We start from the raw sequence: 26,509 nt of genomic DNA on the forward strand, positions 1-26,509 counted from the left end.
CCCCCTCCTCCCTCCTCCTTCCCCTCCCACCCCTACCCCCGCTTTCCGTGGGAATTGTATCACTGGGCTACAGCCAGCTGCCAAACCCAGTACTGAGATAGCTTCTTTGACTCAACTTTACGGAGCACATCCACAATGTCCACTCAATGTGCAACCCTGAAACAAATACACAGACTTTATTTATGCACAAATACATTTCCCAGCAAGGACAGAAGTGATTTAAACTCACACAACTTCCCAGGGCAGCTAGTGCTCATGTACTTTGGACAGGAAGGTGGTAAGTGGTGTAGGGGACTGGGTCAGAGGAGTAAGGCATAAGAAGCTCACCAACAAGGAGCTAGGCAAGAAGGAGAAAGAGGATGAGAGGGATTAGAGGAGCAAGAGAAGGGTAGGAGACTTTGGGGGAGAAGTAGGAGGCAGCTGAGAGGAAGGAGAGCTGGCCTCAGATCAGATGCAGGGGTGATCATGCCAAACATCCCCAGGCCTCCACTGGTTCAGCTGGGCCTGCTCCAGAGGAAGAAGTTGCAGCGGGAGGAGGGGTCATTAGGAGGACCCCGGGGCCTGGCACACATGTAGAAGCGGCGGCCCAGGTTGGGTCCTGGCTTCTTCACAGTACGCATCACACATGGCTCCCTGTGGCCCCCACAGAGGGGTATGTGCAAGGGCCCCGCCAGCAAAGACTTCCAGAATGAGGTCCGTACTTCCTTCTCATCTTTGGCTTCTGAAGCCTTGGCCTGCCCCTTCACCACTTTGGCCACTGCCTCCTCTTCTGAAGTCTTTGGGGTCATGAGGGCGCTCATCAGTGGCAGGCTAGGCAGCTCTATGTCAGGAGAGGCTTGGGGACAGCTAGGGGAGGGCTGAAAGTAGCTCTTCAGGTTTTTCTGGCCTCTGCTAGAGCCAAGCTGACTGGGCCGAGGCCTGGTTGAGCGCACGCGGGCTTTGTTTTGGCATGTCTGTACCCGGGTTTGACTGTTATGCTGTGGTGCCGACTGCTCCAACACAGGACCTTGTTCGAGAGGAACTAGGAAGCGAAGGATCTTGAGCTGGGTGCCTGCAAACTCAGGGAGGAAGCGGGTGCACAGAGGTGGGCACTGTTTTGCAGGCACAGAGGACACACTCAAGACTGCACCCACAGGGCAGTGGTCAGAGCCCATCACCTCAGGCAGCAGGAAAGAGGCCTGAAAGGTGTCTATGACCAGGGTCCTGTCCCCCAGCACATAATCAATCCGGGAGCCATAGTTGAAATGGCGGGCGCCTGTGACTGCCGACCAACAGGTGAAGGCTCCCTCCTGCTTTGGTTGGAAGCAGCGGTAGCTATCGATGAAGGGCCCTACATGAGAGGCAGACTGGCACCCCAAGTTACTGAGCAAGCCGTCCAACCACTTGCGCCCTGGGTCCTCTTCAAAGCATTCCTAGGCGAGGGGGGAAAGGGAGTTGGAAAAGAGAGAGACAGAACTAGATACCTAGAACTGGAAGGGACTTAGACTAACTGCTGCATTTTGCAAATAAGAAAATTTGGTTGTCCCAAGACGACTACTGCTTAAGGTTATACGCATGCGCCACCATGCCCAGCTAATTTTTTGTATTTAGTAGAGACAGGGTTTCACCATGTTAGGCTGGTTGGGAACTCCTGACCTCCGGAATTGGCAGAGCTGGGATTCTGATTTTCATCCTATTTAAAAGCCCATGCTTATTTTTCCCTCTACACGAGCCTGAATTTATCTTGCATTGGTCCGTCAAGGGCAAATCTGAAAGTTTGTTTAATCAAAGCAATTCCCAGAACTGCTTTTCAAAAGAATGGAAAACAAGAAGTTAAAAGTGGTTGCCTCACCAACAGAATGGGAAAAAATTTTTGCAAGCCACCCATCTGACAAGGGGGCAACATCCAGAATCTACAAAGAACTAAAACACATTTACAAGAAAAAAAAAAACATCAAAAAGTGGACGAAGGATATGAACAGACACTTTTCAAAAGAAGACATTCATGCAGCCAACAAACATGAAAAAATGCTCATCATCACTGGTCATTAGAGAAATGCAAATCAAAACCACATTGAGATACCATCTCACGCCAGTTAGAATGGCGATCATTAAAAAATCTGGAGACAACAGATGCTGGAGAGGATGTGGAGAAATAGGAACACTTTTACACTGTTGGTGGGAGTATAAATTAGTTCAACCATTGTGGAAGACAGTGTGGCAATTTCTCAAGGACCTAGAAATAGAAATTCCATTTGACCCAGCAATCCCATTACTAGGTATATACCCAAAGGATTATAAATTGTTCTATTATAAAGACACATGCACATGTATTACTGCAGCACTGTTTACAATAGCAAAGACCTGGAACCAACCCAAATGCCCATCTATGATAGACTGGATAAAGAAAATGTGGCACATATACACCATGGAATACTAGGCAGCCATAAAAAAGGATGTGTTCATGTCCTTTGCAGGGATTTGGATGAATCTGGAAATCATCATTCTCAGCAAACTAACACAAGAACAGAAAACCAAACACCACATGGTCTCACTCATAGGCAGGTGCTGAATAACAAGAACACATGGACACAGGGAGGGGAACATGACACACTGGGGTCTGTTGGGAGGTAGGGGGCTAGAGGAGGAATAGCAGAGGGTGGGGAGATTGGGGAGGGATAACATTGGAAGAAATATCTAAAGTAGGTGATGGAGGGATGGAGGCAGCAAACCACCATGGCATGTGTATACCTATGTAACAATCCTGCAAGATCTGCACATGTACCCCAGAACTCAAAGTATAATTTAAAAAATTAAATAAATGCAAAAAAATTTTTAAATAAATACAAAAACAAGTGGTTGCCTCTATGAAGTAGGGCTAGGGTTAACAGATAGGAAGACTGTCAGCTTCTTCTTTTAAACCCTCTGGCACTATTTGGCTTATCTGGTGTGTCAAAGCCCTCAATGACCATCCCTACCTCCTGAGCTGAGGACCTGCAAGGATCCAGGTCTGAATACTTCCTTAGGCTCTGATCCCCAATCCATCATCCATTAGTCCATCCATTCAATCCACCTACCCACCCAGTCATTCAATGCAACAAACCTTCATGGAATACCTATTATGTGTCAAGCATGATGCCAGGGACAAAGTCGGAACCTGATTTATTCCTGGGGACCAAGGAGGTTTCCTTTCAAGAAGTGATCTGGAGCTGAGGTGTGGAGGCTGAGCAAGAGTAACCTAGGTGGAGGGTGCTCTTAACTTTAAGAACAGTCTCTGTGCTGGGCCTGTGGAGGGAGCGTGCTGCGTATCCAAAAGACTTGAGTAAAGACCAGACTTGGGACCAGAATACCAGCAGGAAATGTCTGCCATAGTCACACAAGCAAGATGACTGACGGTCACTTGGACTAGGGTGGCTGCCAGAGGAGACAGAAGCATGAAATTATGAGATGATTTGCAGCTAGATTAACAGTACTCGCCGACTGACTGAATGTGGGAAGTGGGGTAAGAAAGAAAGACGATACTAGCACAATTCCCAGGCTTTAAGTTGAAGCAACCAAGGGGATGATGCTGCCATTTAGAGAAATGACAAGAGTAAAAGAGCAAGGCTGGTGGCAAGTGGACATGTTCTGCTATTTTGGAAAGACTGTGTACGTCATCTGAGCTGACACTATCAGTTCTCTTTTTCTGAAGGAGAAAATGAAGGAGGTACACATACTTGTGAGATCTAAAATAGCTCCGGACTAAGTAGAGAAGGCATAAAGGTGTATGATGCTATCACGGGAATCTGAAAGCACACACTGAATGAATGCATAAGAGGAAAGAGGCAGGGAGGAACTGAAGGCTCGCACTTTGTAGCATTCTCTCTGCTCCCCACCACACCTCCACCACCATTCTCTCACTTCTGTTCATTTTCCCAGCTGGGAGCCATATCTACATTTATGTAGCTCTTCTGCAAATTAATCAAGGAATATTCCCATGGCCCCTTCTCTGGGCCAAGCTCAGTGCTGAGTGGGACTGTGCCAGCAGGAATCACTGATCCCCCATCATGAGACATGAGGCAAGCCAAGATGAGAGCTGGCTTGTAGATCCTAGGGCAGTGGTTCTCAAGCCTGGCTGCACAATAAAGTCACACTGGGGGTTTTCAGAACATGCCACTACTCTGGCCCCACACCCAAGAGTACTGAGTTCACTGGTCTGGAGTAGTGCTAAGATATTGATATTTTTGTTGTAATATGCAGTTATGGGTTGAAAACCATGGGCCTAGGGGGACTTAGAGATAAGAGATTCATGTAACAAAAAGACAGAAAGGGGATCATGTCCACCAATTCAGGGCACAGTGAGAAAAGCCAGAATGAGAATAGCTTTTGCAACAGGCAGAAAGGCAACAACCTGTCTAAAGAGGACAAAATGTGTAGGGACACTGAAGGTGGAAATAGAGACAGGTCACAGACCAAGAGCCTTGAATACTAGGCCTCCATATTTTCTCTGCATCACAGAAGTAACAGAGAGGTATTGAAAGCTCACAAGCAAGAAACACAGTGTATTAAGGAAATGACCAAGGCTTTGTGGAATTCACAGTCCTTGAAATCTGACTCCCCAAAAACTCTTCAGCCCCATCTTCCACCACACACCTCCCTTCCCATGTTACTAACAAGAAAGGGACTTGTGGTTCCCCATACACACAATGCAAATTCTCACCTTGAAACCTCTGCCCACGCTAGAATGCTTTGCTACCTCAAAGTTCTGTTCTACTCATCTTTTAAGATTCAGCCATTTTCAGCTGCCTGTCCTGATGTCTGAGCTCACCTAGGAATCCCATCTCTGAACTCCCGTAGTTTTCTGGGATTCCATCTGTGCCTCTGCTCTGAGAATACCATCCTATAACCTGCTAGCCATGTGTCTGTAGCCCACCACCATGCTGAGAGTTCCTAGGAACCAAGAGCTGGATCTGACTCCTGAGTCCTCAGTATGGGGCTCAGGGCCAGGCCATAGTCAGAGTCAGTATTGTCTACTGAATGAATGACCAATCCTCAGTACTATAAGAATAGTATTGCAAACCAAGCTCTACTTTCCCATAAAGGAAGCTGTGCCTGGGCCAAAAACCCAGTGTTGGTTGGCTGGACAAACAAAATCAGTCAGGAGTGGGGCCAGGCACCTAGAGGGAGCCTTACCAGGTTGACTGAATCCCAGTGGTCAATGGGGCGGTGGGCTGTATTCAGGTCACCCAGAATGATCACATGGCTGAAAAACATAATGTGGGATTGTTAGAAAGGGGTGCAGCAGTCCTGGCCCATATACTTTTTCCTGGGCCCAAGAGCTCAGACAGGCCACCTCCCGTATTGAGGCTTCCTAGCCAACAGCTACTCATAGCAGCCGACCTATCCAATCTTACCACAACCTTCCTGCCTTTCACATCTGACCAACCCAACTCTGATCTTCAAAGGTCACAGTGTTCCGTTTGACACAACTGCCTCACTGATCAGTACCTAATGGGCATTTTTCTTGTCCTTCAAAGCTGAACTCAGATACCACCTCTCCTTGATTGCTCTAACCCACCCTCACTTTCCTGTCCTTCCTTGGAACAAGACTTTCCTTTGCTCCTAGGCACTTTACCATTGTCATCTCATTTCACCCTTAAAACTATTCTGTCGGGTAGAGATTCATATATTCATTTGACGAAAGAGAAAATAGAGACAAGACTAGCCCTAGGGCTCACAATGAGCAAGAGCAGGAGCCTGACTAAGTGCTCAGAGTACAAAACCCATGTTTCTTTTGAGCAGAGCCTATTCTGGTGGGCATACTGGGGTCTGCAACTATGCTGTGAAAGAATTCAGAGACAAAGGGTCCATATCCCTTTCAATGGAGCTTGACACAGGGCTGGGTACTCAGGACGAACTCAAGGAAGCCTTGCTGCCCAGGCTTGCAGTACCTGCCTGCCGCCAGGAGGGCTTCTGCTCGGATTTGCAGCAAGCGATAGAAACGCATCTTAAAGACCAGCCGCTCAGGCCTCCCAGGGTCTGCGTGGGGGCAGTACACGTTGATTAGGGTCAAGGTCCTCTCCTTTCCTTCCCATGTGCTGGAGAAAAGAAAAACCCCCAAAAGGAGTCAGTTTCAAACCTCCCCTCCTGTCCCTTCCCCATACCACATGGCTTCCATTTAGTGACTGTCTGGGATGGAAAAGAAATGGGTTAAAGAGACACAAATGAGCTGGCATGCACGGGACTTGGGAACTGACTATTGGTAATGCAGGGAGAGGGACATCTAAGGATGACAACTAGGTGATGGTGCTGCTATTCACAAAGACAGAACACCCAAAAAGAGAGCAACATGGGGCAGAGAGTTCAGCACTAAATTGCTTTTGAGGTGTCTGTGGTAGTGAGAGCTGGATCGCCTGGCCAGCCCCCGACTGCGGAGATAGAACTCAAGCCTCAGAGGGGAACATAATTTGCCAGGGTCACATAGTGAGCAGCCCAGCCAGGACTAAACAAGGAAAGGCAAATTTGGGAACTTCTCCACGGTGCATGTATGCTTATAAGGCAAGCCTTAGAATCTTCACACTCAAAAAGTCGCACCAGCAGTGCTCAGTAGCAGGGAGATATGAGCTATTACCGGATCTTGTGCTGTGTGAGGAGGGCCCGGCCCTCACTATCCAGAGCCCGGAGTTCCTCTTGGGTAAACTCATCCATGTTTCCGTAGCAACCCACATCCCCATTCTGGGTGGCAAATAGGCCACTCAGGCCTTCTTCAGCAGCCAGTGGGGTAGCGCTGTCCTTACAGAAGGTGGCTACACCTGGGAACAGATAGGGTACTCTGAGCAGACCTGGCAGCCAATAGCCTGTTGTACAGCCTGTCCCACTCCAACTGTCCCCACACAGGTTACCTAAGTCATCTTCACAATGTGTGGCTCTTGGGCAACCTTACTCAAACCCTGGAGTCTCACTTCCTGCATCCAAAAAAGCCATAGGATAATAACGGCTAATGTTCTAAGTTTTTTACATTGATACATGGTGAGTGCTCAAGAAGTATTAGCTATTATCACATGGATTAATTCTTTAATCCTTGTAACAGCCCTAGAAGGTAAATATTATCCTCATTTTCTAGCTGAGGAACCTGAGGCACCAAGAGGTAAAGTAACTTGCCAGAGGGTACACAGCTAGGAAATGAGCCATGATTCAAACCCAGGCCATCCGGCTTCACAGTTCACACAATTAAGTACCACACTACTACTGTACTTCTGAGGTCCAGTAGGATAATTTTATACATAAAAATTATATTCCACGTAACTTACTATTATGCAGCTTTAGCTCTGTAAACTAAATGTCTAAATTTCTTATTACCCTCTCATCAAATATTGGAAACCCTCTTCCCCTACCTGCCACTATCACTAAAGTCCACAGAAGGCCCCATTTACCAGAATAGCCACTACGGTTGCGGCTGAAGCTGAAATAGGAGTTATAACCCTCAACGATCGCCAGGGGTTCTGTCAGTGCATCCCCTGGGGGAAAAAAAATGTAAGATTAAGTCAGAAGTAAAACTAGTATGCACGAAACACAAAGGCCTGGAATTACAGTTGTAGGCAAATTCTTTGCACATATCAGAGCCAGAGTTGGGGGTGAAGGAAATGAACTATCTTTGATTAGAGGAGCTAGAAAGATGGGAAAAGCCAGAGAGGAAACTGATATGAGAATCAGAAAGGTAGGAGGAGGGTTAGAGACTGTGAAATGGAGCTTGAGAATTAGGTGGGAGGGGAAAAGAATCAGACCTAAGCCTGAGGGTCTGGACGATGGGAGGGAGCTGGAGGTGGGGACGGACATATGAGAGAGGAAAGTGGGCATCTGAGCTAAGGGTGGCAGGTAAGAGAGAGGGAATTAGGGGATCTGCACTGGGGATGGAGGGAAAAGAAATTAGGGGATTCTGAGGAAGATAATAGGGAGAAGAAATAAGAGGACATCTAAGCTTGGGGTGGGAAATGAGGTGGGAATTAGGGGCTTTCAGCTGGTGAAAAAAGATGGGGCTAGATAAGGGGTATTGGGGTTCTGAGGTAGAGGCGTGAAAAGGAGGAAATTACAAAGACTGAGCTGGGGTCAAAGATGGGGTGGGAATTAGAGGATCTGAGCTTGGGGCAAGGATGAAGAATTGGGGGGTGTGACTGGGTGGCGGGGAGATGGACAGCTTACGGAAGGAGGAAATTCAGGGGACTGAATTTGGGGCCGGAGAATGAGTGGGAATCTGACTAGATACGGGGTTTGGAGGAGGAGCTAAAGTTTGCTGAAGACAGGAGATGGAGTACAATTAGGGGATCTAGCTAGGGTGGGAAATGGGCGTTTAAGGGGGAAGGATCTGGGTCTGAGGGCAGGACTCTTAAGAATAGCAAACTGGGAAAGTAAAATTACACGGAGCAGAAGGCAAAAGTTCGTGAAAAAGAAAAAGTATGTAGGGATCCTGGAATTGAGAGCGCTCACTGGTCACTTTGGTCTCCTGGAGACAGACGATATCGGCATCCAGCTCGTCCAAAATGCGCCCCACGGCCACGGCGGCACAGTTGTTGGGTTCCTGATTTGCCACCCCTTGCAGGGGTCTCCGAATCCCATTGATGTTCCAGCTCACCACACGCAACATCTTAACGGGCCGGGACAGCCCGCGCGCGGGCGAACTGCTTGCTGTTCGGAAGTTGGCCGGGCCCGCCTCCCGCGCGCGTTTGCGCAGGCGTTCTCGTGCGTGCCACAAAAGCGTCTGACGCACTGGGGCGGGGCTTCAACTTCCTTAGCTCTCATTGGCAGGAGGAGGAAATGGCGGACGCTGAAGGAAGCAGAGCGGAAGCCTAGGGGTAATGAATGACGAGAGGAGTTTCTAGTTGGGCTCCTGCTCCTCCCGCTCGGACTCCTGAGTCTCAGTGCGTTTTCCCTCTACTGAGAAGTCCACTTGGTGCTTCCGGTTACTTACAAACGGGATTTTGCCACTTTTTAAGCGACGGAACCCTGAGCGGAACCGCGAAGTAGCCAAAGCCCCGCCCTCAGTGCGGCGGACCGCCCACCTAAGTACGCCGAACCGCCCACCTAAGTACGCCGAAGGCTGCAGCGCTTGCGCCCCAGGAGTAGGTGGTGCTTTGTGCTCGCATTGGGCGGGGCAAGGGGAAGTTCATGGTTGGAGGAGGGAGCAGTAAGAGTTGCTCCACTGAGATAAGACTTAGGAGGAGGGCCTTTGGCTTTATTGGGCCAAAGGGGTGGAGGAGGAGGAGGAGGCTGTCTCAAGCCTGCCTTTATTTGTCTTGGCCAGCCTAACATTCTGAAGGATGTAGCCAGAAACATACTCTTGGTTCTGTTTCCCAGATAAGTGAAATCAAGGCCCAGGAAATGTAAGCTCGTGAGCAGCATTGTCTCCGGATGCATCCATGACTCTTCTGTATATGTTATTTCATTCTCAGGACAACCCAGTTCGGGGCATTGAGGCTAAGTTAGAGACGTCGAGTGAATTCACTTCATTCTCACATTCACTCTTTCTTACACTGAAGTAGTAGAGTCAAGATTCAAACCCTGTCTTAATTAGCTCAAGGATTACTTTTCTGAGTGTTTTTACTGACCACACACCTCCCCAGTTAAGACTTTTCCTCTGGGGCCCCACAGCACCGTATGTCATTCTGTCACAGGACTTACAATGAACAGCTATCAGTGACTTCTATTTCTGCTGCTACTAGACTGCCAGCAGCTTGAGAGCAATGACTATGTCTGGTTCATCTTGTTAGCCCCATCCCCTAATACTGGACACAGCATGTATTAGGAAGCAATAGACATTTGTCAGGTGAATGAATGAACAAAGGACAATAACAAGAGCATCAACAGGTTCATGGCTTGGTTTTGAGAGCACAAAAAATAGAAGTAATGGATATGCCCAATGTCCAGGGAAAAGCATAACGATACATCTTTAGGTTCCTCACCCAGAATTGCAGCACAATTATTTTTTCCCCAGAATTTCAGTCTTAGAGCCATCATCCTCAATGCTTACAGCAAAGATCCAGTAAACTGCTTTTCCTCCTGGAGGACTTACAGGTTACCAGTTGTTGCTATCAGAAAATAGCTCTATGAATAAAATAAAAATTTGTATGTCCTGAGCTTTTTCATGCTTTAGGGGTTATTGACTCAGGATTGAGTCCCAGGAGTGCAATAACTAGGACAAAGGAAATGAACATTTTTATTCTCTTGCTTCATATTGCCAGATTGCTTTCCAGTAAGGGATTGTGCCCATTTACACTGAAGACCCAACTGAAACTCAACCCCAGTGAAATCCAGAACTTGCCTGTCTCCATAGCTGGTTTTAATTTCCCCATTCTGCAGTGGCTTGTTAATATTAGTTCTGACCTTTGGGGCAAGGTGAACACATGGTTGGACTGAAGAGAAAAGTCTTCGGGTGGCTCAGGAACTTCTTTGGCAACTACAACAGCTGATATTTCAACAGAGCACGTACACCCCCCACTTAACAAGGGTACATCCTCAGCCTTCTCAGGGAACCAACGAATACCTCCAGGCTTCCTCTTTGATGCCACCCACTGGACCTGCCTTGGGGGTCTGTAAATGCAAGAGAACCCAGTGTTGGATAATTAGCGATGGAAGAAAAAACCTCTAGAAGAAAAGGTAAGTGAAAAAGAAGGGAAAGTAGGCAGGAGTTACACAAATCCACATCCATTCTTCAGGCTCTCTGGAAAGTTTTCTTTGCATAGGTAGTTGGTTGGCATGTGCATTAAAGGGCATGGGAAAGTGAGGGAAAATATTATATGTAATCTATTTATCTATCTGTATATTTTTAAAAATCCATTCTGGCCTTTGTGGGACACTGGTCCCCAGGGCAATTTCCTAGCACCTTTGAAAGTCTCTGTAACTTGGTCTAGTCTGGTTTTGAATGAACTGAGTGATTGAGATTATATCTCTTGCCTCTCCACTGGTGTATAAAGTAGGGTTGATTTGCTGTGGTGCTTTGAACAAGTTCTCTAGCTTCTCTGGGCATCAGTAGCTTCCTCAGTAAAATGGAAATCAAAGTCTCCAGCCAACTCTTCTCAGAGGGCTGTCACAATCAAAAAGGGTGGAAGGACAGAAACCAAAGCTCTTTGGAGATATTTCAGGACTTCCTCGCTCTGTCTAGGAGTAGTGATCTTGTTTTTTCTATAGGCTCCACAAGCAATACCACCCAAAACCCTCCAGCTCCTTTTCTGCCTGTGCGACTGTGGTCTGTGGAGAGCTACTTCTAGGACTAGGATTCAGTGAGGTTTGGGGTCCAGGCATGAGGCTGAAAATAGTGGAGAGATGGTGGGCCAGGACAGTGGCTGAGAAGGAGGGGGATCCTAGGCTACTGCCACAGAAGGCTCAACACTCAAATACATGCACCTAGCTTGTAAGCGTGTGGTCGATCACCCCTCATACCTTCACTCTCCACAAATGCATTCATACCCAAACAGTCTGAGAGCTACCAATAGGGAGACCCCATTCATGATTATATTACCTATCAGCATTGTCATATGCTGGTTTACATGGGATTCTCCCCCCATATACATGCCCTATGCTTTGGGAGGGGCATGGGGTCAGGATCTGTGGGCCTTGGGAAATCACATTATAATCTTTTCTTCCCTAGAGATAGCCTCATTTTAGAATTTTAGACCAAGAGCTGCAGGTCAGAGCTTGGTCTTGAATGAGAATCTGGTCCTGACTGAACCCTTTCTCTGCCACAAGTCCATTGGCCCTTTTCAGAGAGGACTTCATTTGTTTATTTGTTTCTGTCCCATTCAATGTAGAAAAACTTTTCCAAATGCCACCTCCTACCTCAGACCAAGTTAGTTCTCCCATCCAATTCCCTGCACAGCTCTCTGTTACATTATTTACCTTGTTGAACTAGGATTACTTGTCCACAAGTTCATCTCATCTAGGCAAGGAGATGTAGACTGCACAAACACGAGCAAGTATCTCCTCTGTCCTCTGTGCCAAGGCCTGAGTTGGCCCCTGGAAACACAAATTACAGATCACTGAGATCCAGTCTCCATCCTCAAGGAGTTCATAGTCTAGTGGGGAAGCAGACCAGGAAAATACTGGTGGATACTTGCTCAGATAGGAGCATGTAAGCAATATAAGAACCAAAGACAAAGCATGTCCCAAGGATACAGGGGTCACTTCCCAGAGGAAGTGAACATCGAACAAGACCTTAGAAAGTGAGTCAGATTTTGTTGGGAATAGAAGGAGAAAGATGGCATTTCAGGCTGAGCAAAGGCCAAGAAACAGGAAAATACACGGTGTATTTTAGAACCCAGTGAGTCAGCCAGTGCAGTTTAAGCATGGAGATCTAAGGAGAGACATGGCTGGACAGGTAGGCCGAAGCTTGATTAAGAAGTCTTGAGTGTCAAGCTGAGGTCTTTCCATAAAGCTTGTTTTGGTCTCCTGCTTCTGGGATCAGAATTGGTAACAGTAGTGAGGAATCTCATAGCTAATTCCAGGCAATTTTAAATTTGGTTTTTGAACCTGGACCCCAGGTTTACCCTTTCAAACGTTGTCAAAAGCCTGCCAGCTTCCTATCTCAGATTTCCTGCTGCTAAAATTATCCTTCTGCCTGTTGGCAGGGTCATGAGGACAAAATTGTAATCATTAGGACAAAATTGTAATCATAGAAGAGGCATTCATGTGACCAGCTAGATTACCTTGAACATGCCCTTTCCCCTCCCCAGACCTCAGTTTCCCTGTAAGGTTAATGAGGATGTTTGTAAGGATCAAATAAGATAAGGGGTATGTTGTTGCTTTGTGGACAATGGAAAACATACAGGGAAAGGGTTATAATTAAGATTATTAATATTAACAGATTTATACCAGTTAGGAAATTTATTAGAATTAAGAGAGTTGTACCTCTTACAAAGTTTAGTTCTGGGACTCTAGAGGTTCTGAGCTAACCTGTAAGACCACATTCTTAGATCAGGCTCATTTGATTAATTAAAGAAAAGCACTGGCCTGGGAGAAATTAGGTCTCCAGTGTTCTATTCCTGACTTGGTCACTGTTGTACTACATGAGCTTAGGAAAATATTTCTAGATCTCTGTTTTCTTAACTGAGAGGGTGAGATGAAATGATCTCACAATTCTTTACACAAAACCAAAAGAGTAAAATTGATTCATCCTTTTAATTGATTTTCAGGAGCTCTTTGTGTATTATAATATTAAGCCTTTGCCATAATTTTGTAAGTTTCCTTAACTGAGGGTTTTCTGTATGGTCAGCATTACATTAGAAGTTTCAGATTAGTCAGAGAGGTGTCTAATCATTTACCTCCCAAAGGGAGTAACAGTGTTAGATAATATATTTTTAACATTTCTCAGATTGCTTTACATTTTTTAACACATTGAATCTTCAACAATATTAAGGAAGGTAGGCACTCGTATCATTCCCATGTTTCAGATAAGAAAACTAAAGCACTGAAAAGTTTAGTCTTTTGCTCATTGTCTCATAGCCAACAAGGGGCAGAGGTAGGATTCCACTCAAGTAATATGGCTTCAGAGCCTATTGCTCTTAACCATTATGATCTGCTGTCTCAGTTGATTCATTTAGATAGGTGGGCTCTGGAATGTATTAAAAATTTGGTATGATTTATACACAACAACTGGAGGGAATCTGACCCTTGTGTAGACTAAGGCTTGCAAATGTATTTTAGGGAACTTCTTAAAAGGCAAAGTGGGGCTGAGAGCATTTGAGGGCAGGGATTGGAAATTTCTGTCCCCAGGAGATTGCCCTTGTGTAGCCCAGCTCAGTGGAAGAAAGTTGAGCTTCCTCGTAGCCAATCGTTGGAGGTTCATTGGGGGTGGGAAGGTTGCAAAAGAGTGAAGTAAGAGCATACTTGGACGTTGTCCAGGAAAGCAGTGCAGTTCTATGAGTTCTACACATAAAAGCCTCAAAACAACGGGTCAGGGAAGGGGGAGAGAGGGCAAGTGAGGGCAGGTCATCTGGGCTGGATGGCTCTGGCCTATGGACTTGTCCTACTTTGAGGCCATTGCTCTCTGCTCCCTGCTGCAACCTCCACCCTCTTAAGTCTCCATCCCAATGGCTTGGCATGAGGAACTTTAGCGAAATTTTCTATCGGTTCATGATGCCAATGTTATTCTCCTTGGGGCATCTGATGGTGGCTAGCAGCCATGTGGGCAGAGTTTACCATTCCCCCACCCCCAGCCCCAGGCAATGGCTGCACTCTTCCAAAGGTGTCAGTTTACTCCTATTTATTTAGCCCTTGGCTAGAGAGAGTAGAAAGATGATCAGATAGTGCCCATCTCTTCAAGAGTGCCCTAGGCAACACATTTTAGGTGGGAGAGGCCCTGTGGCAAGGAAGGCAGCAGAATCCAGGGAATACAAGGGATGCAATGCCATTTTGGGTCGGGGAAGCCGAGAGGTAGTGGACCTTCCACGTCCAGTTTGGGCCTCTAATTGCCAGCTCAAAACACTGCATTCCCCAGTAGGGACATCGTGTTTGTATTTTTGTCCTTAGGAACCTTGCATTTCTGATGTGAATCTTTGTTTCTGGGTTGGAGCTTGACATTCTCCTTGGGCCCATTTTTTATTTCAAAGCTGGGAAAGCTGCTGAGACCTACCTCCATCACCTTTGCCTCTCTACCCCACACAGGCTGTAAGCACATGATCTTTGGTCTTTTATTTGCATACTCTATTAGTCTTGTCTTTATTGGAGGGAAGTGACTGGTCAGACCTGGGCTGTGTTGCTGGCTGCCTTCCTTGTTGGGCTCCAACTTACCTCCTATATACACAGCCCTTGGAGTTCAGAGGCCTCTCCTGACCTCTGCCCAACCTCTCGCTTTCTGCACCCAAGCCCCTACTAGTACATACAGGAGCAGAGACAGGCTAGGACCAGAGGAAAGGGGAGAGAAGACTGAAGACAGACTTTGAGAGGGCTCAGAAACCCAGTGTACCCCCCATCCCAGCCCTGTCCACCTGCTGCTGTGGCCATAGCAGTAAGATAGTAAGACAGGAAGTAAGGCCAGGTGCCTTGTGGGCAGTGATGTCATTAGCTGCGACTCCTAAGATGTCTTCAGAGATGGGCGAGCTCACCCAAACCAGGTTACAGAAGATCTGGATTCCACACAGCAGCGGCAGCAGCAGGCTGCAACGGAGAAGGGGCTGTAAGTGGGGTTTGCTTCTGTGGGTTTCAAAGTGGTGGTGGTAGAGTGGGTGTAGAAGAGCAAAGGATGCATCTCCCCTTGCCATCCACTCCCTCCTCAACCTAAACATTGGAATAGATGAACAACTGGATGAAATAGAGGCTAGTGTCAAAAAGGTGGGAAAAGAATGAGAGAGAAGAGGCGGAAAGAAACAGATGAAGACAGAGAAAGGATTAGGTTAAGACCATTTTAATCAGAGAGATCTTTAGGAACTTTTCCTTTCTTATGTAGAGCTTGTTTGGAATGTTTCTTGTTTGGAATTTAAGATTTCTAGTTTAGGACTGTTCAGTGATAGCCTAGTGTGTTTCATTTTGGTGATTTCTGTGAAGGATCTGGGAGTTGGTCTTGTCTGACTGATAGTGACTAGGTTAAATAAGGTGATGACTCCTGGCATCATCTCTCAGGGGACAGGTGCTGGGTACACAGCAGTGCCATGTCACTGGTCAGTATTTCTCCTCTCCTTTCTCAGGCCTTTTCTGAGTCTGTACCTGCCTAGGTTGGGAAACACTCAATGTCCTTCCTGGCACATATGGACCCCCTTGCTGCTTTGGGAATTTGAGAGAGACAGTCTCTCAGGGCTGGCCCACTGGTGTGGTGCTCACTTTGAAAATTTAAGAAAGATAAAGGGCAAAAGAAAAGCAAACAAAACCTGTACATATTTAAAAAAAAAAAAACTGGAGTATACCATTTCCCATAGATAACAGGCGACAGTGGTGGACCAAGGTGCATCCAGCCCAGGGATTGTGGCCTGAGGGGCCATAAGGTGGGTGAAGATAAGGCAGCTGTGGACTGTGAGATTCAGATACCCCAAAGACCAGCTGACCAAGTTTCTACTCTGTTAATGCTAGAGGAGGCCCAGGCTCAGGGATATTGAGGGTAGCAGTAGTTGCTTAGAGGATCCAGGAGCATATAGATGTTAAATATAGTTATAGTATACGCGGTGCGGGTGGAGGAAGAGGAAGAAAAAAGACTAGGCTCTTGTTCTCTCTCCTTCTTCTCTCCACCAGCTCTTTCACTTACTCATCTGGAGATCTAGGAGACTGAGAGATACCCTCACCCAGCCAGCCACTCTTGGTCTTTTCCAAAGGGATGTGGGTTTAGGTAACAAACAAGCCATTCTCTACATACATGGGTCCTCCAGAACTAGAATGCTTATAGTCCTGGGAACCGTGTCTTTCACGTTGTAGAGATAATATATGTAAATCACCTAATATAGTCTCTATCAAATAGAAGGTGAAAAATAAATATGTGCTCACTTTGGAGCGTCACTTTCCTCAGCTATAAAACAGGATTAATGCCTACGGTCCAGTGTTTCTGGGGGTAATTCACTGATTCAGAGGTTCTGGATCCAGACTGCCTAGGTTTGAGTCCCAGCTCTATCTCCCCCGTCTCTGTGACCTTGGACAAGTGTCTTAACCTCTCTAGGCTTCTGTTTCCCCACCTGTAAAAGGAATTTAATAACAGTGTAGTTGTGAGGATTAGATGAGCTAAAGCATGTGACATGCTTAGAAGAGTGTCCCGCACATAGTACACACTTAATAATTGTTAATTATCATTATTACTATTGTTCTTGTTGTTTAAACAAGAAAGTAGATGTGTGATCTTATTTACCATCATATCCTCAACACCAGGCCCTGATCCTGGCACATAGTAGATGCTCATTAAACGGCCATTCTGTGCTACTTCCACTCTACCATTCACCATAACCAAGAATGGGGCTCTGTGGTCACAAGACAGCCATTCATTAATATTTGACTAAATGTTATTAGACCATAGATGCAAAAAACTTAGATAGTGGTTGCCAAGTCTGGGCAATGTCTGGTTCACCTCCGCTAGGGAGGCCAGTCTGTTGATCCCTGAAAAGTCTAAATCACCCTTTTCTTGGAGCATCCTCTCTAGAAGACACATAGTCACTTTAATGATGTTATTCTGAGGATGAAATACATTAACATGTAAAGTGCTTGAACAGCCATGCATATCCTTTTCTCATCCAACATTATGTTTATGTGAACCACCCATGTTATTGTTGCATGCAGTTGTAGTTTGTTTATTCCCCTTGTGAATATATCACAGTTTATTTATCTGTATTACTGTTGTTGAACATTTGGGTAGTTTCTAATTTTTGATTATGAACAATAGTGCAGTGGACATTCTTGTACCTTTATCCTGGTAGAGCAAGTCCACTTTGTCCCTCTTCTTATGGAGTGTCTTGGCTATTCTTGGCCCAATGCTCTTCCCCATAAATTTTGGAATCAGCTTTCCAAGTTACACACACACACACACTCTCTCTCACACACACACACACACAGCGAGAGAGAGAGAGAGAGAGAGAGAACTTTTGGGATTTTGATGGAAATTACAATCTGTAAATCAAATCAATTTGAGGAGAGTTGCCATCTTTGTGACATTTGAGTCTTCCCTAAACATGGTATATCACTCCATATATTCAGACCTTTTCATGTTGAATGAAGTTTTATCATTTAATCGATAAAAGGCTTGTACATCATTGTAAGATTTTTTTACTTTTTTGTTGCTATCTTAAATAGTACCTTTTTAGAAAATTAAATTTTATAGCAGTATGTTGCTAATGAATACAACTGTACTTGTTTTTCATGTAATGAATTTGTAACTAGCAAACCTGCTAAACTTTCTTAGGAGTTTTGATAATTTGTATGTCAATGACAGCTTTCATTTTCCCCACAACCCTTATTTTTATCTTTTTCTTATATTGTTATACTGCTAAGACATCCCACCTTTAATACACACACACACGAGGTGTGCAGTACATGTTGAAAAGAAATGTTAATCGTGTATATTCTTATTCTGATCCCAATTTTAAGTTTCACTATTGAGTAAATTTGCTGTAGTTTTTTTTTTTTTTTTTTTTGGTAGATACCATTTAATGGGTTAAAGAGGTTCCTGTTTATTCCAAGTTTGCCAATACAATTTTTAAAAGATGGATGAATGCTGAAGTTTATTAAACATGTTTTCTGTATTCACTGAAATGACATTAATTTTCTATTTTAGCCCATTAACATGGTACATTACAATAGAGTTTTTCTTGTGTTGAAATAATCTTGCAGTCCTGGGACAAATAGAAGCATCTGAATTCCTTTCATTAATATTTTGTTTAGGATTTTAGCATATTGCTCAAGAAAGAGATTGGCCTGTAATTCTTCCAAGAGTATCAAAATTATATTAACCTCATAAAATCAGGTGGGAACTATTCCCTTTCATTCTGTCCTCTGACAGAGGTTGTCCGCAGAACTATCCATTCCTCAAATATTTTGCCTGGCAGCATTTCCAGGTAAAACCATCGGGACCTGGTGTCTCCTTTAACATTTTAACTGATAAAATTTCTTATATCAGTTATAGAGTCCTTTCAGTTTGCTATTTCCACTAAAGTCAGCTTTCTTAAGCTTTCCTAAGTTATGGTTTTCTAGGAATTTTTCTACTTCACATCAGCTTTCAGATTTATTTTGTGTAAATCTCCTATCTTTGTATCTTTTTATCTGTTGGGTTTGTAGTGATCGCCTCTCTTTTGTTATAATATTATTTATTTGTACCTTCTTTTTTCTCTTGATCAATCTTGCTATAAGTTTGTCACTTTTATAATTCTTCTAAAATAATCAACTTTTGACTTTTTGATCCTTTCTGTTACCTTTATTTTGTATTTAACTATTTTTCATCATTACTGTGTTTCTTCTACTTTATTTGGATTTATTCTGTTCTTTTTTAACTAGTAGAGTTGCATGCTGCTCAGCTCCTTCATTTTCACACTTTCTTCTTTTCTAAGTATCCAATTCTATCATTGGCCTACTAAACAGGGCTGATATTCCACAGATTCACTATCGTATGGCCATATGAATTTTTAAAGTATTTCTAGTCCATTTTGTAAATAGGCACTGTCCCAGGCTTTCTTAGTCTCTCCAACACTTACCCAGTTACCCTGGCCACCCCAATTCCTTTCTCAGGACAGCTCGGACCTACTGATTATCATCTATCAACTAAAGGGTTAATGCTTACCACAGCAGGAGGCCTCCACTACTTAGTACCAGCCCTTGGACCAGCTTCTGTTTTGATAGATCAGTGCTCTTGTCATTTCCAGTTTAATTCCATTCTGGTCAGAGAACAAACTTTGTATTATTTCAGTTCTTTGAAATCTGTTGAGACTTCCTTTATGGACCAACTTATGAACAAATCTGGTAAAAGTTCCAATACACCTTGAAAAAAAATGTGCATTTTACAGTTGTGTTTAGTGTAGTATATACCTCAATTAAGTTGTGTTTGTTAATCTGGCTCAAATGTTGTGTATTCTTCTGGGGTTTTGGCTGCTGCTATGGAAAATTTGTTAATGTCTCCTTGTAATTTTGTCAATCTTGAAAGTTCATAGATCGTTACAAACAAATTTTGAATTGCTATATCTTTCTGGTGAATTGAATATTTTATCACCATGTAAGGAAATTATTAACTCTGGTAATACCTGGTAATTTGGTATCATTGACATTTTTGCCCTATAATCAATCTTTTTTCTCATATTGATATACCTACCTTAGCTTTATTTAGCTTAATATTTGCCTCATGTGTTTTCCTATATTTTTTTTTAAAATTGTTTTTGGTAGAGATATAGTTCACATACCATAAAATTCACCATTTTGAAGTATACAGGCAGTGGTTTTGACTATATTCACATGGTCATGTAACCATCACCACTAATTCCAGTTCAGTTTCTTTATGCCAAAAAAGAACTCCATACTCTAGGCTTATTCCAGATTCCCCTTTCCCCTTAGACCCTGGCAACCACTAATCTACTTTTAGTCTCTATGGATTTGCCTATTCTGGACATTTTATATAAGGGGAATCATAAAATAGGTGGCCTTTTGTATCTGGCTCATTTCTTTGGGCATGATGTTTTCAAGGTTAATTCGTGTTGTAGCATGCAAGGTCACAAAGATTTATGCCTAGGTTTTTTTCTAAGAGTTGTAGAGTCTTAGCTCTTACATTTAGGATTTTTATTTATTCTGAGTTAATGTTTGCATGTGGCATGAAATGGGAATCTAGCTTCATTCTCTTGCTTGTGGATGTCCAGTTGTCCCAGCAGCATTTTTTGAAAAGACTCCTCTTTCCCTGACTTAACTGTCTTGGCACCTTGATGAAAAACAGGTGACTATAAATTGAAGGGTTTATTTCTGGGCTCTCAGTTCTATTCTATTGGTTTATATGCATCTCTACCCTATGCCAATACCACACATTCTTGATTACTATAGTTTTTAGTAAATTTTGAATTTGGGAAATATGTCTAATTTTGTTCTTTTTCAGATTGTTTTCAAGATTGCAAAGGCCCTTTGCATTTCCATATAAATTTTGAGATCCATTTATTAATTTCTGCAAAGAATTAAGCTGAGACTTTGATAGGGTCTGCATTTAATCTATATATTAGTTAGGGAATATTGCCATCTTAACAATAATAAGTTTTAGGTCCCTGAACATGAGATGGTGTTCATTTACTTAATTAAGTCTTTAATTATTTTCAGCAATGTTTTGTAGTTTTCAGAGTGTTTTACATTTTTAAAAGTATTCTTTTAAACATTTTATTGTTTTGATGGTATTATAAATAGAATTGCTTTACTTAATTTCATTTTGTTTGCTCATGGCTACTTTATAGAAATGTAATTGATTTTTATATATTGATCTTATATTCTGCAACATTGCTGGACTCGTCTATTAGGTCCAATTAGTGCATTCCTTTGGATTTTCGATATACAAGATTATGTTATCTGCAAATAGAAATAATTTCATCTCTTCCTTTCCAATCTGGATGCCTTTTATTTTTCTTACCTAATTATTTTGACTATAATCCCTGCGAGAATGTTGAAAAGGTGAGGTGAAAACAGACATCCTTCTCTTCTTACTTATCTTGGCAGGGGGAAAGGGGGAGAACATTTAATCTTTCACCGCTAAGTGTGATATTCACTGGGCATTTTTCACTTGTGTCTTTTATTAGGTTTAGGATCTTTCCTCCTAGTCTTAATTTGTTGTGTGGTTTTATCATGAAGGGGTATTTAATTTTCCAAATGCTTTATCTGTGCCTATCATGATTATCATATGGTTTTTGTCCTCAGTTCTATTGATGTGGTCCATTGCATTAATTAATTTTCGGAGGTTAAACCAACCTGGCATCCCTATAATAAATCTAACTTGATTGTGATGTGTAAGTTTAATATATACATATATAATGTATATGTATAAATCCTTTTCTACATTGCTGGGTTCAGTTTGCTAGTATTTTGTAGGGATTTTTACATCCATGTTTGTAACAGGTATTGGTCTATAATTTTCTTTTCTTCTAATACATTTGTCTAACTTTGGTAGCACAGAAATACTGGCCTCGTGGAATGAGTTAGGAAGTGCTTCCTCCTCTTCTACGTTTTGAAAGAGCTTTTGAAGAATTGTATTATTCTTTAAATGTTTGCTAGAATTCACCAGTGAAACCGTCTAATCCTGGACTTTTCTTTGTGGCAAGGTTTTTCATTACGTATTCAACCCCATGTTATAGATCTATTTAGACTTCATTTCTTTTTTAGTCAGTTTTGAGAGTTTGTATCATTCTAATAATTTGTCTATTTCACCTAAGGCATTTATTGTGTTGATATATAGTTTATGATTGTTCATAATATTCCCTTATAATTCTTTTTATTTTCATAAAGTCAGTAGTAATGTCTCCTCTTTCTTTCCTTAATTTATTAATTTGAGTTTTCTCTTTTTTTCTTGGTCCATCTAACTAAAATTTGTCATTTATTAATTTTTTTAAATAACCAACTTTTGATTTTATTGATTTTTTTCTAATGTTTTTCTTTTCTCGGTTTTATTATTTTCACCTCTAATCCTTATTATATCCTTTCTTCTGTTTCCTTTAGGTTCCCATATTTATGAATTTCCCACAGTTCTCTCTGTTATTAATTTCTAATTTTACTCCATTGTGATTGGAGGACATGATTTATATGATTTCCATTCTTCCATGTTTATTGAAGTTCGTTTATGGCTTAGAATATTGTCTGTCTTGGAGAATGTTTGATGTACACTTTAGAAAAATGTAGTCTGCTGTTTGGGGATGGAGTGTTTTACAGGTGTTTGTTATTATTAGTTTGTGTTGAAGTCCTCTATTTCCCTGTTGATCTTCTGTGTAGTTGTTTTATCCATTATTGAAAGAGTGGTCTTGAAGTTTCCATATACATTTATAATTGTGATATATTCCTTATGGATTGACCCTTTTGTCATTATTAAATATCCCTGTATATCTCTAGTAATGTTTTTAAACATCCATTTTGTCTGATATTAGTATGGTCACTCTAACTTTCTTGTGTTTGCTGTTTGCATGATGTATTACATTCTTTTACGTGTTTTTTTTTTTTTTTTTTTTTGAGCTGAAGTCTTGCTCTGTCACCCAGGCTGGAGTGCAGTGGCGTGATCTCGGCTCACTGCAACTCTGCCTCCTGGGTGCAAGTGATTCTTCTGCCTCAGCCTCCCGAATAGCTGGGATTACAGATGCATGCTACCACGCCCAGCTAATTTTTGTATTTTTAGTAGAGACGAGGTTTCACCATGTTGGCCAGGTTAGTCTTGAACTCCTGAACTCGTGATCCACCCGCCTTGGCCTCCCAAAGTGCTGGGATTACAGGCATGAGCCACCACGCCCAGCTATTTTTTTTTTTTTTAGACGGAGTTTCGCTCTTGATACCCAGGCTGGAGCGCAATGGCGCGATCTCGGCTCACCGCAATCTCCGCTTCCTGGGTTCAGGCAATTCTCCTGCCTCAGCCTCCTGAGTAGCTGGGATTACAGGCACGCGCCACTGTGCCCAGCTAATTTTTTGTTTTAGTAGAGACGGGGTTTCACCATGTTGACCAGGATGGTCTCGATCTCTTGACCTCGTGATCCACCCGCCTCGGCCTCCCAAAGTGCTGGGATTACAGGCTTGAGCCACTGCGCCCGGCCTATTTTTTTACTTTTAATCTATTTGCTTCTTTCTCTTTTTTTCTTCTTTCTTTTTTAGAATAGAGATGGAGTGTCACTATGTTGCCTAGGCTGGTCTCAAACTTCTGGGCTCAAGGGATCCTCCCACCTTGGTTTCCCAAAGTGTTCAGGTTACAGGCTTGAGCCCCCAGGCCTGGCCTTGTATCTTTCAATCTAAAATGTATCTTCTGTAGGCAGCATGCAGTTGGATCTTGTTTACAGTTAGATATTCTCTGCCTTTTGACTGGTGTGATAAATTCATTCTGATTTGAAATAATTATTGATATAGTTGGTTTAAATATGCAGTTTTGTTTTTTCATATAGCTCATGTCTTTTTCCCTCTATTCCTCCTTTACTGCTTTCTTTTGCATTAAATGGATGATTCTAGCTTAAGATTTTAATTCATTTGATCATTTTTTATTATATATTTTTCAGGTATTTTCTTTGTGGTTGTTCTGGGGCTTTTCACATACATCTTAACTATCAGTGTGCTTCTAATTTATACTAATTTAATTCCAATAAGATGTAAAAATTTTACTCCTATATAGCTCTCTTCCACCTTCCTTTTTGTGCTATTTTATATATATATAATATATATATTAATTATATATATTATATATATTATATAATATATAATATATAATATATATAATTAATATATATATAATATATAATATATAATATATATATTTTATATATATTATATATTATATATAATATATATAATATATATTATATATAATAATATATAATATATATATATCTGTATATGCTAAAAACTAAACAATACATCATTATAATTATTATTTTACATAATCTTATGTTTTAAAGAAGCTGAGAAAAGGACATGTATATATTTATTATTTTATATTATTTTCATTTGTTCCTGTGGGTTTGAATTACCTTCTAGTATAATTTCATTACTTTTGTACAACTCTTTGCTTTGTGAATTGGCTAGACTATTTTTGAAGTCTGTTTCCTTGCAGTGTGAACCCTTCATTGTTGCTTCTAGGAATGCATAGCTTTTGGCTGGCAGGTTTTCTTTAAGTCAACCTTTAGGCTTTCTTTGACTTTTTCCCAGTCTCTCTATTAAGTTATCAGCCCACATGGTGAATATTACATGCACTCTATGCTCCACTAATTACTAGCTGATCGCTCTATTTTGTTTTTGGTTTTTTTGTTTGTTTGTTTTGTTGGCAGTGTCCTGAAGCATGCATTGCTCAGCAGCCTTTTCTAATTAAACTCTAGCAGGAGTAGTTTGTGAGGTAAGTCTTTAAGGTTTCTTCATACCCCAGAAGAGCTCTTCTTACCTATCTCTGTCTCTTGTCTCTGATGAACTAGCTGGCATACGTTGCTCTTAGTTAAGTGAACTTGTAGTTTTTGAGAACATCCTTAGACTTGAGCTTCTTTATACTATGTTAAAAGTAAAGTTAGTTTTGGGGGGAGAATTTCAGAGCTCTCTGATCTTATGAATTTCCTCTTTCCATGGGCATACTCTCTTAGCAGTGTTCTGGGTGCTGAGCAAGGCAGCAGCTTCTGGTCTTAGTTTGCCTGTCCTGGTGTGGAACCTACCCTATGAGCAAGATGGAATGAGGGTGATCAGGACCCCAGGATTCTTAGCCTATTGCACTTGGGATATAGCCTCCATTCTATGAGTAAAAGCTGGGAGGAGGAAGGGATCCTCCAGCCTCTTAACCACATTTGCCAGGAATCTAGCCTCTGCAATTCTGAGCTGAAGGGAATGCTAAATGCTAGCTCTCTGCTCCTTCCAGTAAGATGCCAAAGCATTGATGGGACATTCTCTCCAAGAAGAAAGGGAGCTTCATCTTGGCTATATACACCTTAAGTGGAGCTTCTATCAAGCTAAGCTTGGAGCCGGTAGTGAGAGGACAGTAGGAAGGTTGGGAACAGTAGCATGACACACATGTCAAAGACTATATTCTTACCAAATTTCAGTAGATTTTCTTGAATAAAAATATCTTCATGTGCTGTACTCCATTAAGACAACTTCCATAGATTTTAAAAGGTTGTTTTGTTGTAATTTTTGCCAGCTAAGGTTGTTTCATTAGAGAATGGATCTTCAGAGCTCTTCATGTCATGCCAGAAATGAAAGTCTCAAGATTGCTTTTGTGTGATGATCTTGTATCTTGCAGCCTTGATTAACTCACTTATTAGTTCTAGGAATTTCTATAGTCTAGGGGGATATTTCTATGTAGGCAATCATGACATTTGCAGATAGGGAATCTTTAAAAACTATTTTCCAAACCATACACCTTTTATTTCCTCTTATTGCCTTATTGCAGTTGTTAGAACTTCCAGTACTATGTCAAAAGAGTGGAGAAGGGAGAAATCCTTACATTAGTCCTGGTGTTATGGGGAAAACATTTAGTCTTTCACTTTTAATTATAATGTTGGTGATAGTTTTTGTTTGCTTTGTAGAAGTTTCTTATCAAGTTGAACTTAAACAAATTTACACGAAAAAAGCAAAAACCCTATTGAAAAGTAGGCAAAGGAAATGAACAGACACTTTTCAAAAGAAGACGTACATACAGCCAACAAGCATATGAAAAAAAGCTCTACGTTACTGATCATTAGGGAAATGCAAATCAAAGCCACAATGAGATACCGTCTCACACCAGTCAGAATGGCTATCATAAAAAAGTCAAAAAATAACAGATACTGGCAAGGTTGCAGAGGGAAGTGAATGTTTATACACTGCTGGTGGGAATGTAAATTAGGTCAACCATGTAGAAAGCAGTGTAGTGATTCATCAAAGAGCTGAAAACAAAACTACCATTCAACCCAGCAATCCATTACCGGGTATATACCCAAAGGAATGTAAATCATTCTATTATAAGACACATGCACACATATGTTCATTGCAGCACAATTTGCAATACCAAAGACGTGGAATCAACTTAAACGTCCATCAGTGATAGACTGGATAAAGAAAATGTGGTATGTGTACACCATGGAATACTATGCAGCCATAAAAAAGAACGAGATTGTGTCCTTTGCAGGGACATACACGGATGAAGCTGGAAGCCATTATTTTAGCAACCTAAAACAGGAACAGAAAACCAAATACTGCATGTTCCCCCTTATAAGTGGGAGCTAAATGATGAGAACACATGGACACAGAGGGGAACAACACACACTGAGACCTACCTGAGGGTGGAGGGTGGGAGAAGGGAGAGGATCAGGAAGAATAACTAATGGGTGATAGTTTATAGGTAATAGGTACACCTGGGTGACAAAATAATCTGTACAACAAACTCTTGTGACATTAATTTACCTCAGTAAGAAACTTGCACATGTACCCCTGAACTTAAAATAAA

General features: G+C 42.3%; 2 protein-coding genes across 7 annotated transcripts in view; one reads left to right on the forward strand and one right to left on the reverse strand.

The window, feature by feature from the left end:
• Positions 1-149: 149 nt before the first annotated feature.
• Positions 150-8,919, reverse strand: APEX2 (apurinic/apyrimidinic endodeoxyribonuclease 2). The gene is made up of 6 exons (XM_012471761.3): positions 8,443-8,919; positions 7,392-7,475; positions 6,590-6,770; positions 5,910-6,056; positions 5,152-5,221; positions 150-1,412 (listed from the first exon to the last, which is right to left on the reverse strand). Exons 1-6 carry the CDS (start codon positions 8,597-8,599, stop codon positions 495-497), a joined length of 1,557 nt encoding a protein of 518 aa, XP_012327184.1. The 5' UTR covers positions 8,600-8,919; the 3' UTR covers positions 150-494.
• Positions 8,920-10,153: 1,234 nt separating this feature from the next.
• PFKFB1 (6-phosphofructo-2-kinase/fructose-2,6-biphosphatase 1) overlaps positions 10,154-26,509 on the forward strand; it is a 52,872-nt gene continuing 36,516 nt past the window's right edge. For 4 of the 6 annotated variants that reach the window (XR_001110488.1, XR_001110489.2, XM_012471762.2 and 1 more), the window contains exon 1: positions 14,250-15,121. Coding sequence is in view for 3 of the 6 variants with exons in the window: in XM_012471762.2 (XP_012327185.1) it covers positions 15,001-15,121 (121 nt within the window). In the remaining 3 variants the exon portion in view is untranslated. Of the gene's footprint in view, positions 10,609-14,249; positions 15,122-26,509 lie in introns of those variants that run through there. The other 2 variants (XM_012471764.3, XM_012471765.2) reach the window with 2 other exon arrangements.

The sequence above is a fragment of the Aotus nancymaae genome, unplaced genomic scaffold (genome assembly GCF_030222135.1).
Source record: "Aotus nancymaae isolate 86718 unplaced genomic scaffold, 86718_ANA_hifiasm-v0.15.2.pri h1tg000058l, whole genome shotgun sequence".
Classification (NCBI taxonomy): domain Eukaryota; kingdom Metazoa; phylum Chordata; class Mammalia; order Primates; family Aotidae; genus Aotus; species Aotus nancymaae.

What these genes read in the sequence shown, in the direction of transcription:
- APEX2 (XM_012471761.3), bottom strand. Translation starts at nt 8,599, where the DNA reads ATGTTGCGTGTGGTGAGCTGGAACATCAATGGGATTCGGAGACCCCTG. An exon ending in CCAGGAGACCAAAGTGACCA is followed by an intron (nt 7,476 to 8,442) that starts GTGAGCGCTCTC and finishes TTTTTCCCCCAG; the next exon opens with GGGATGCACTGACAGAACCC. An exon ending in GCCCTCCTGGCGGCAGGCAG is followed by an intron (nt 5,222 to 5,909) that starts GTACTGCAAGCC and finishes TATGTTTTTCAG; the next exon opens with CCATGTGATCATTCTGGGTG.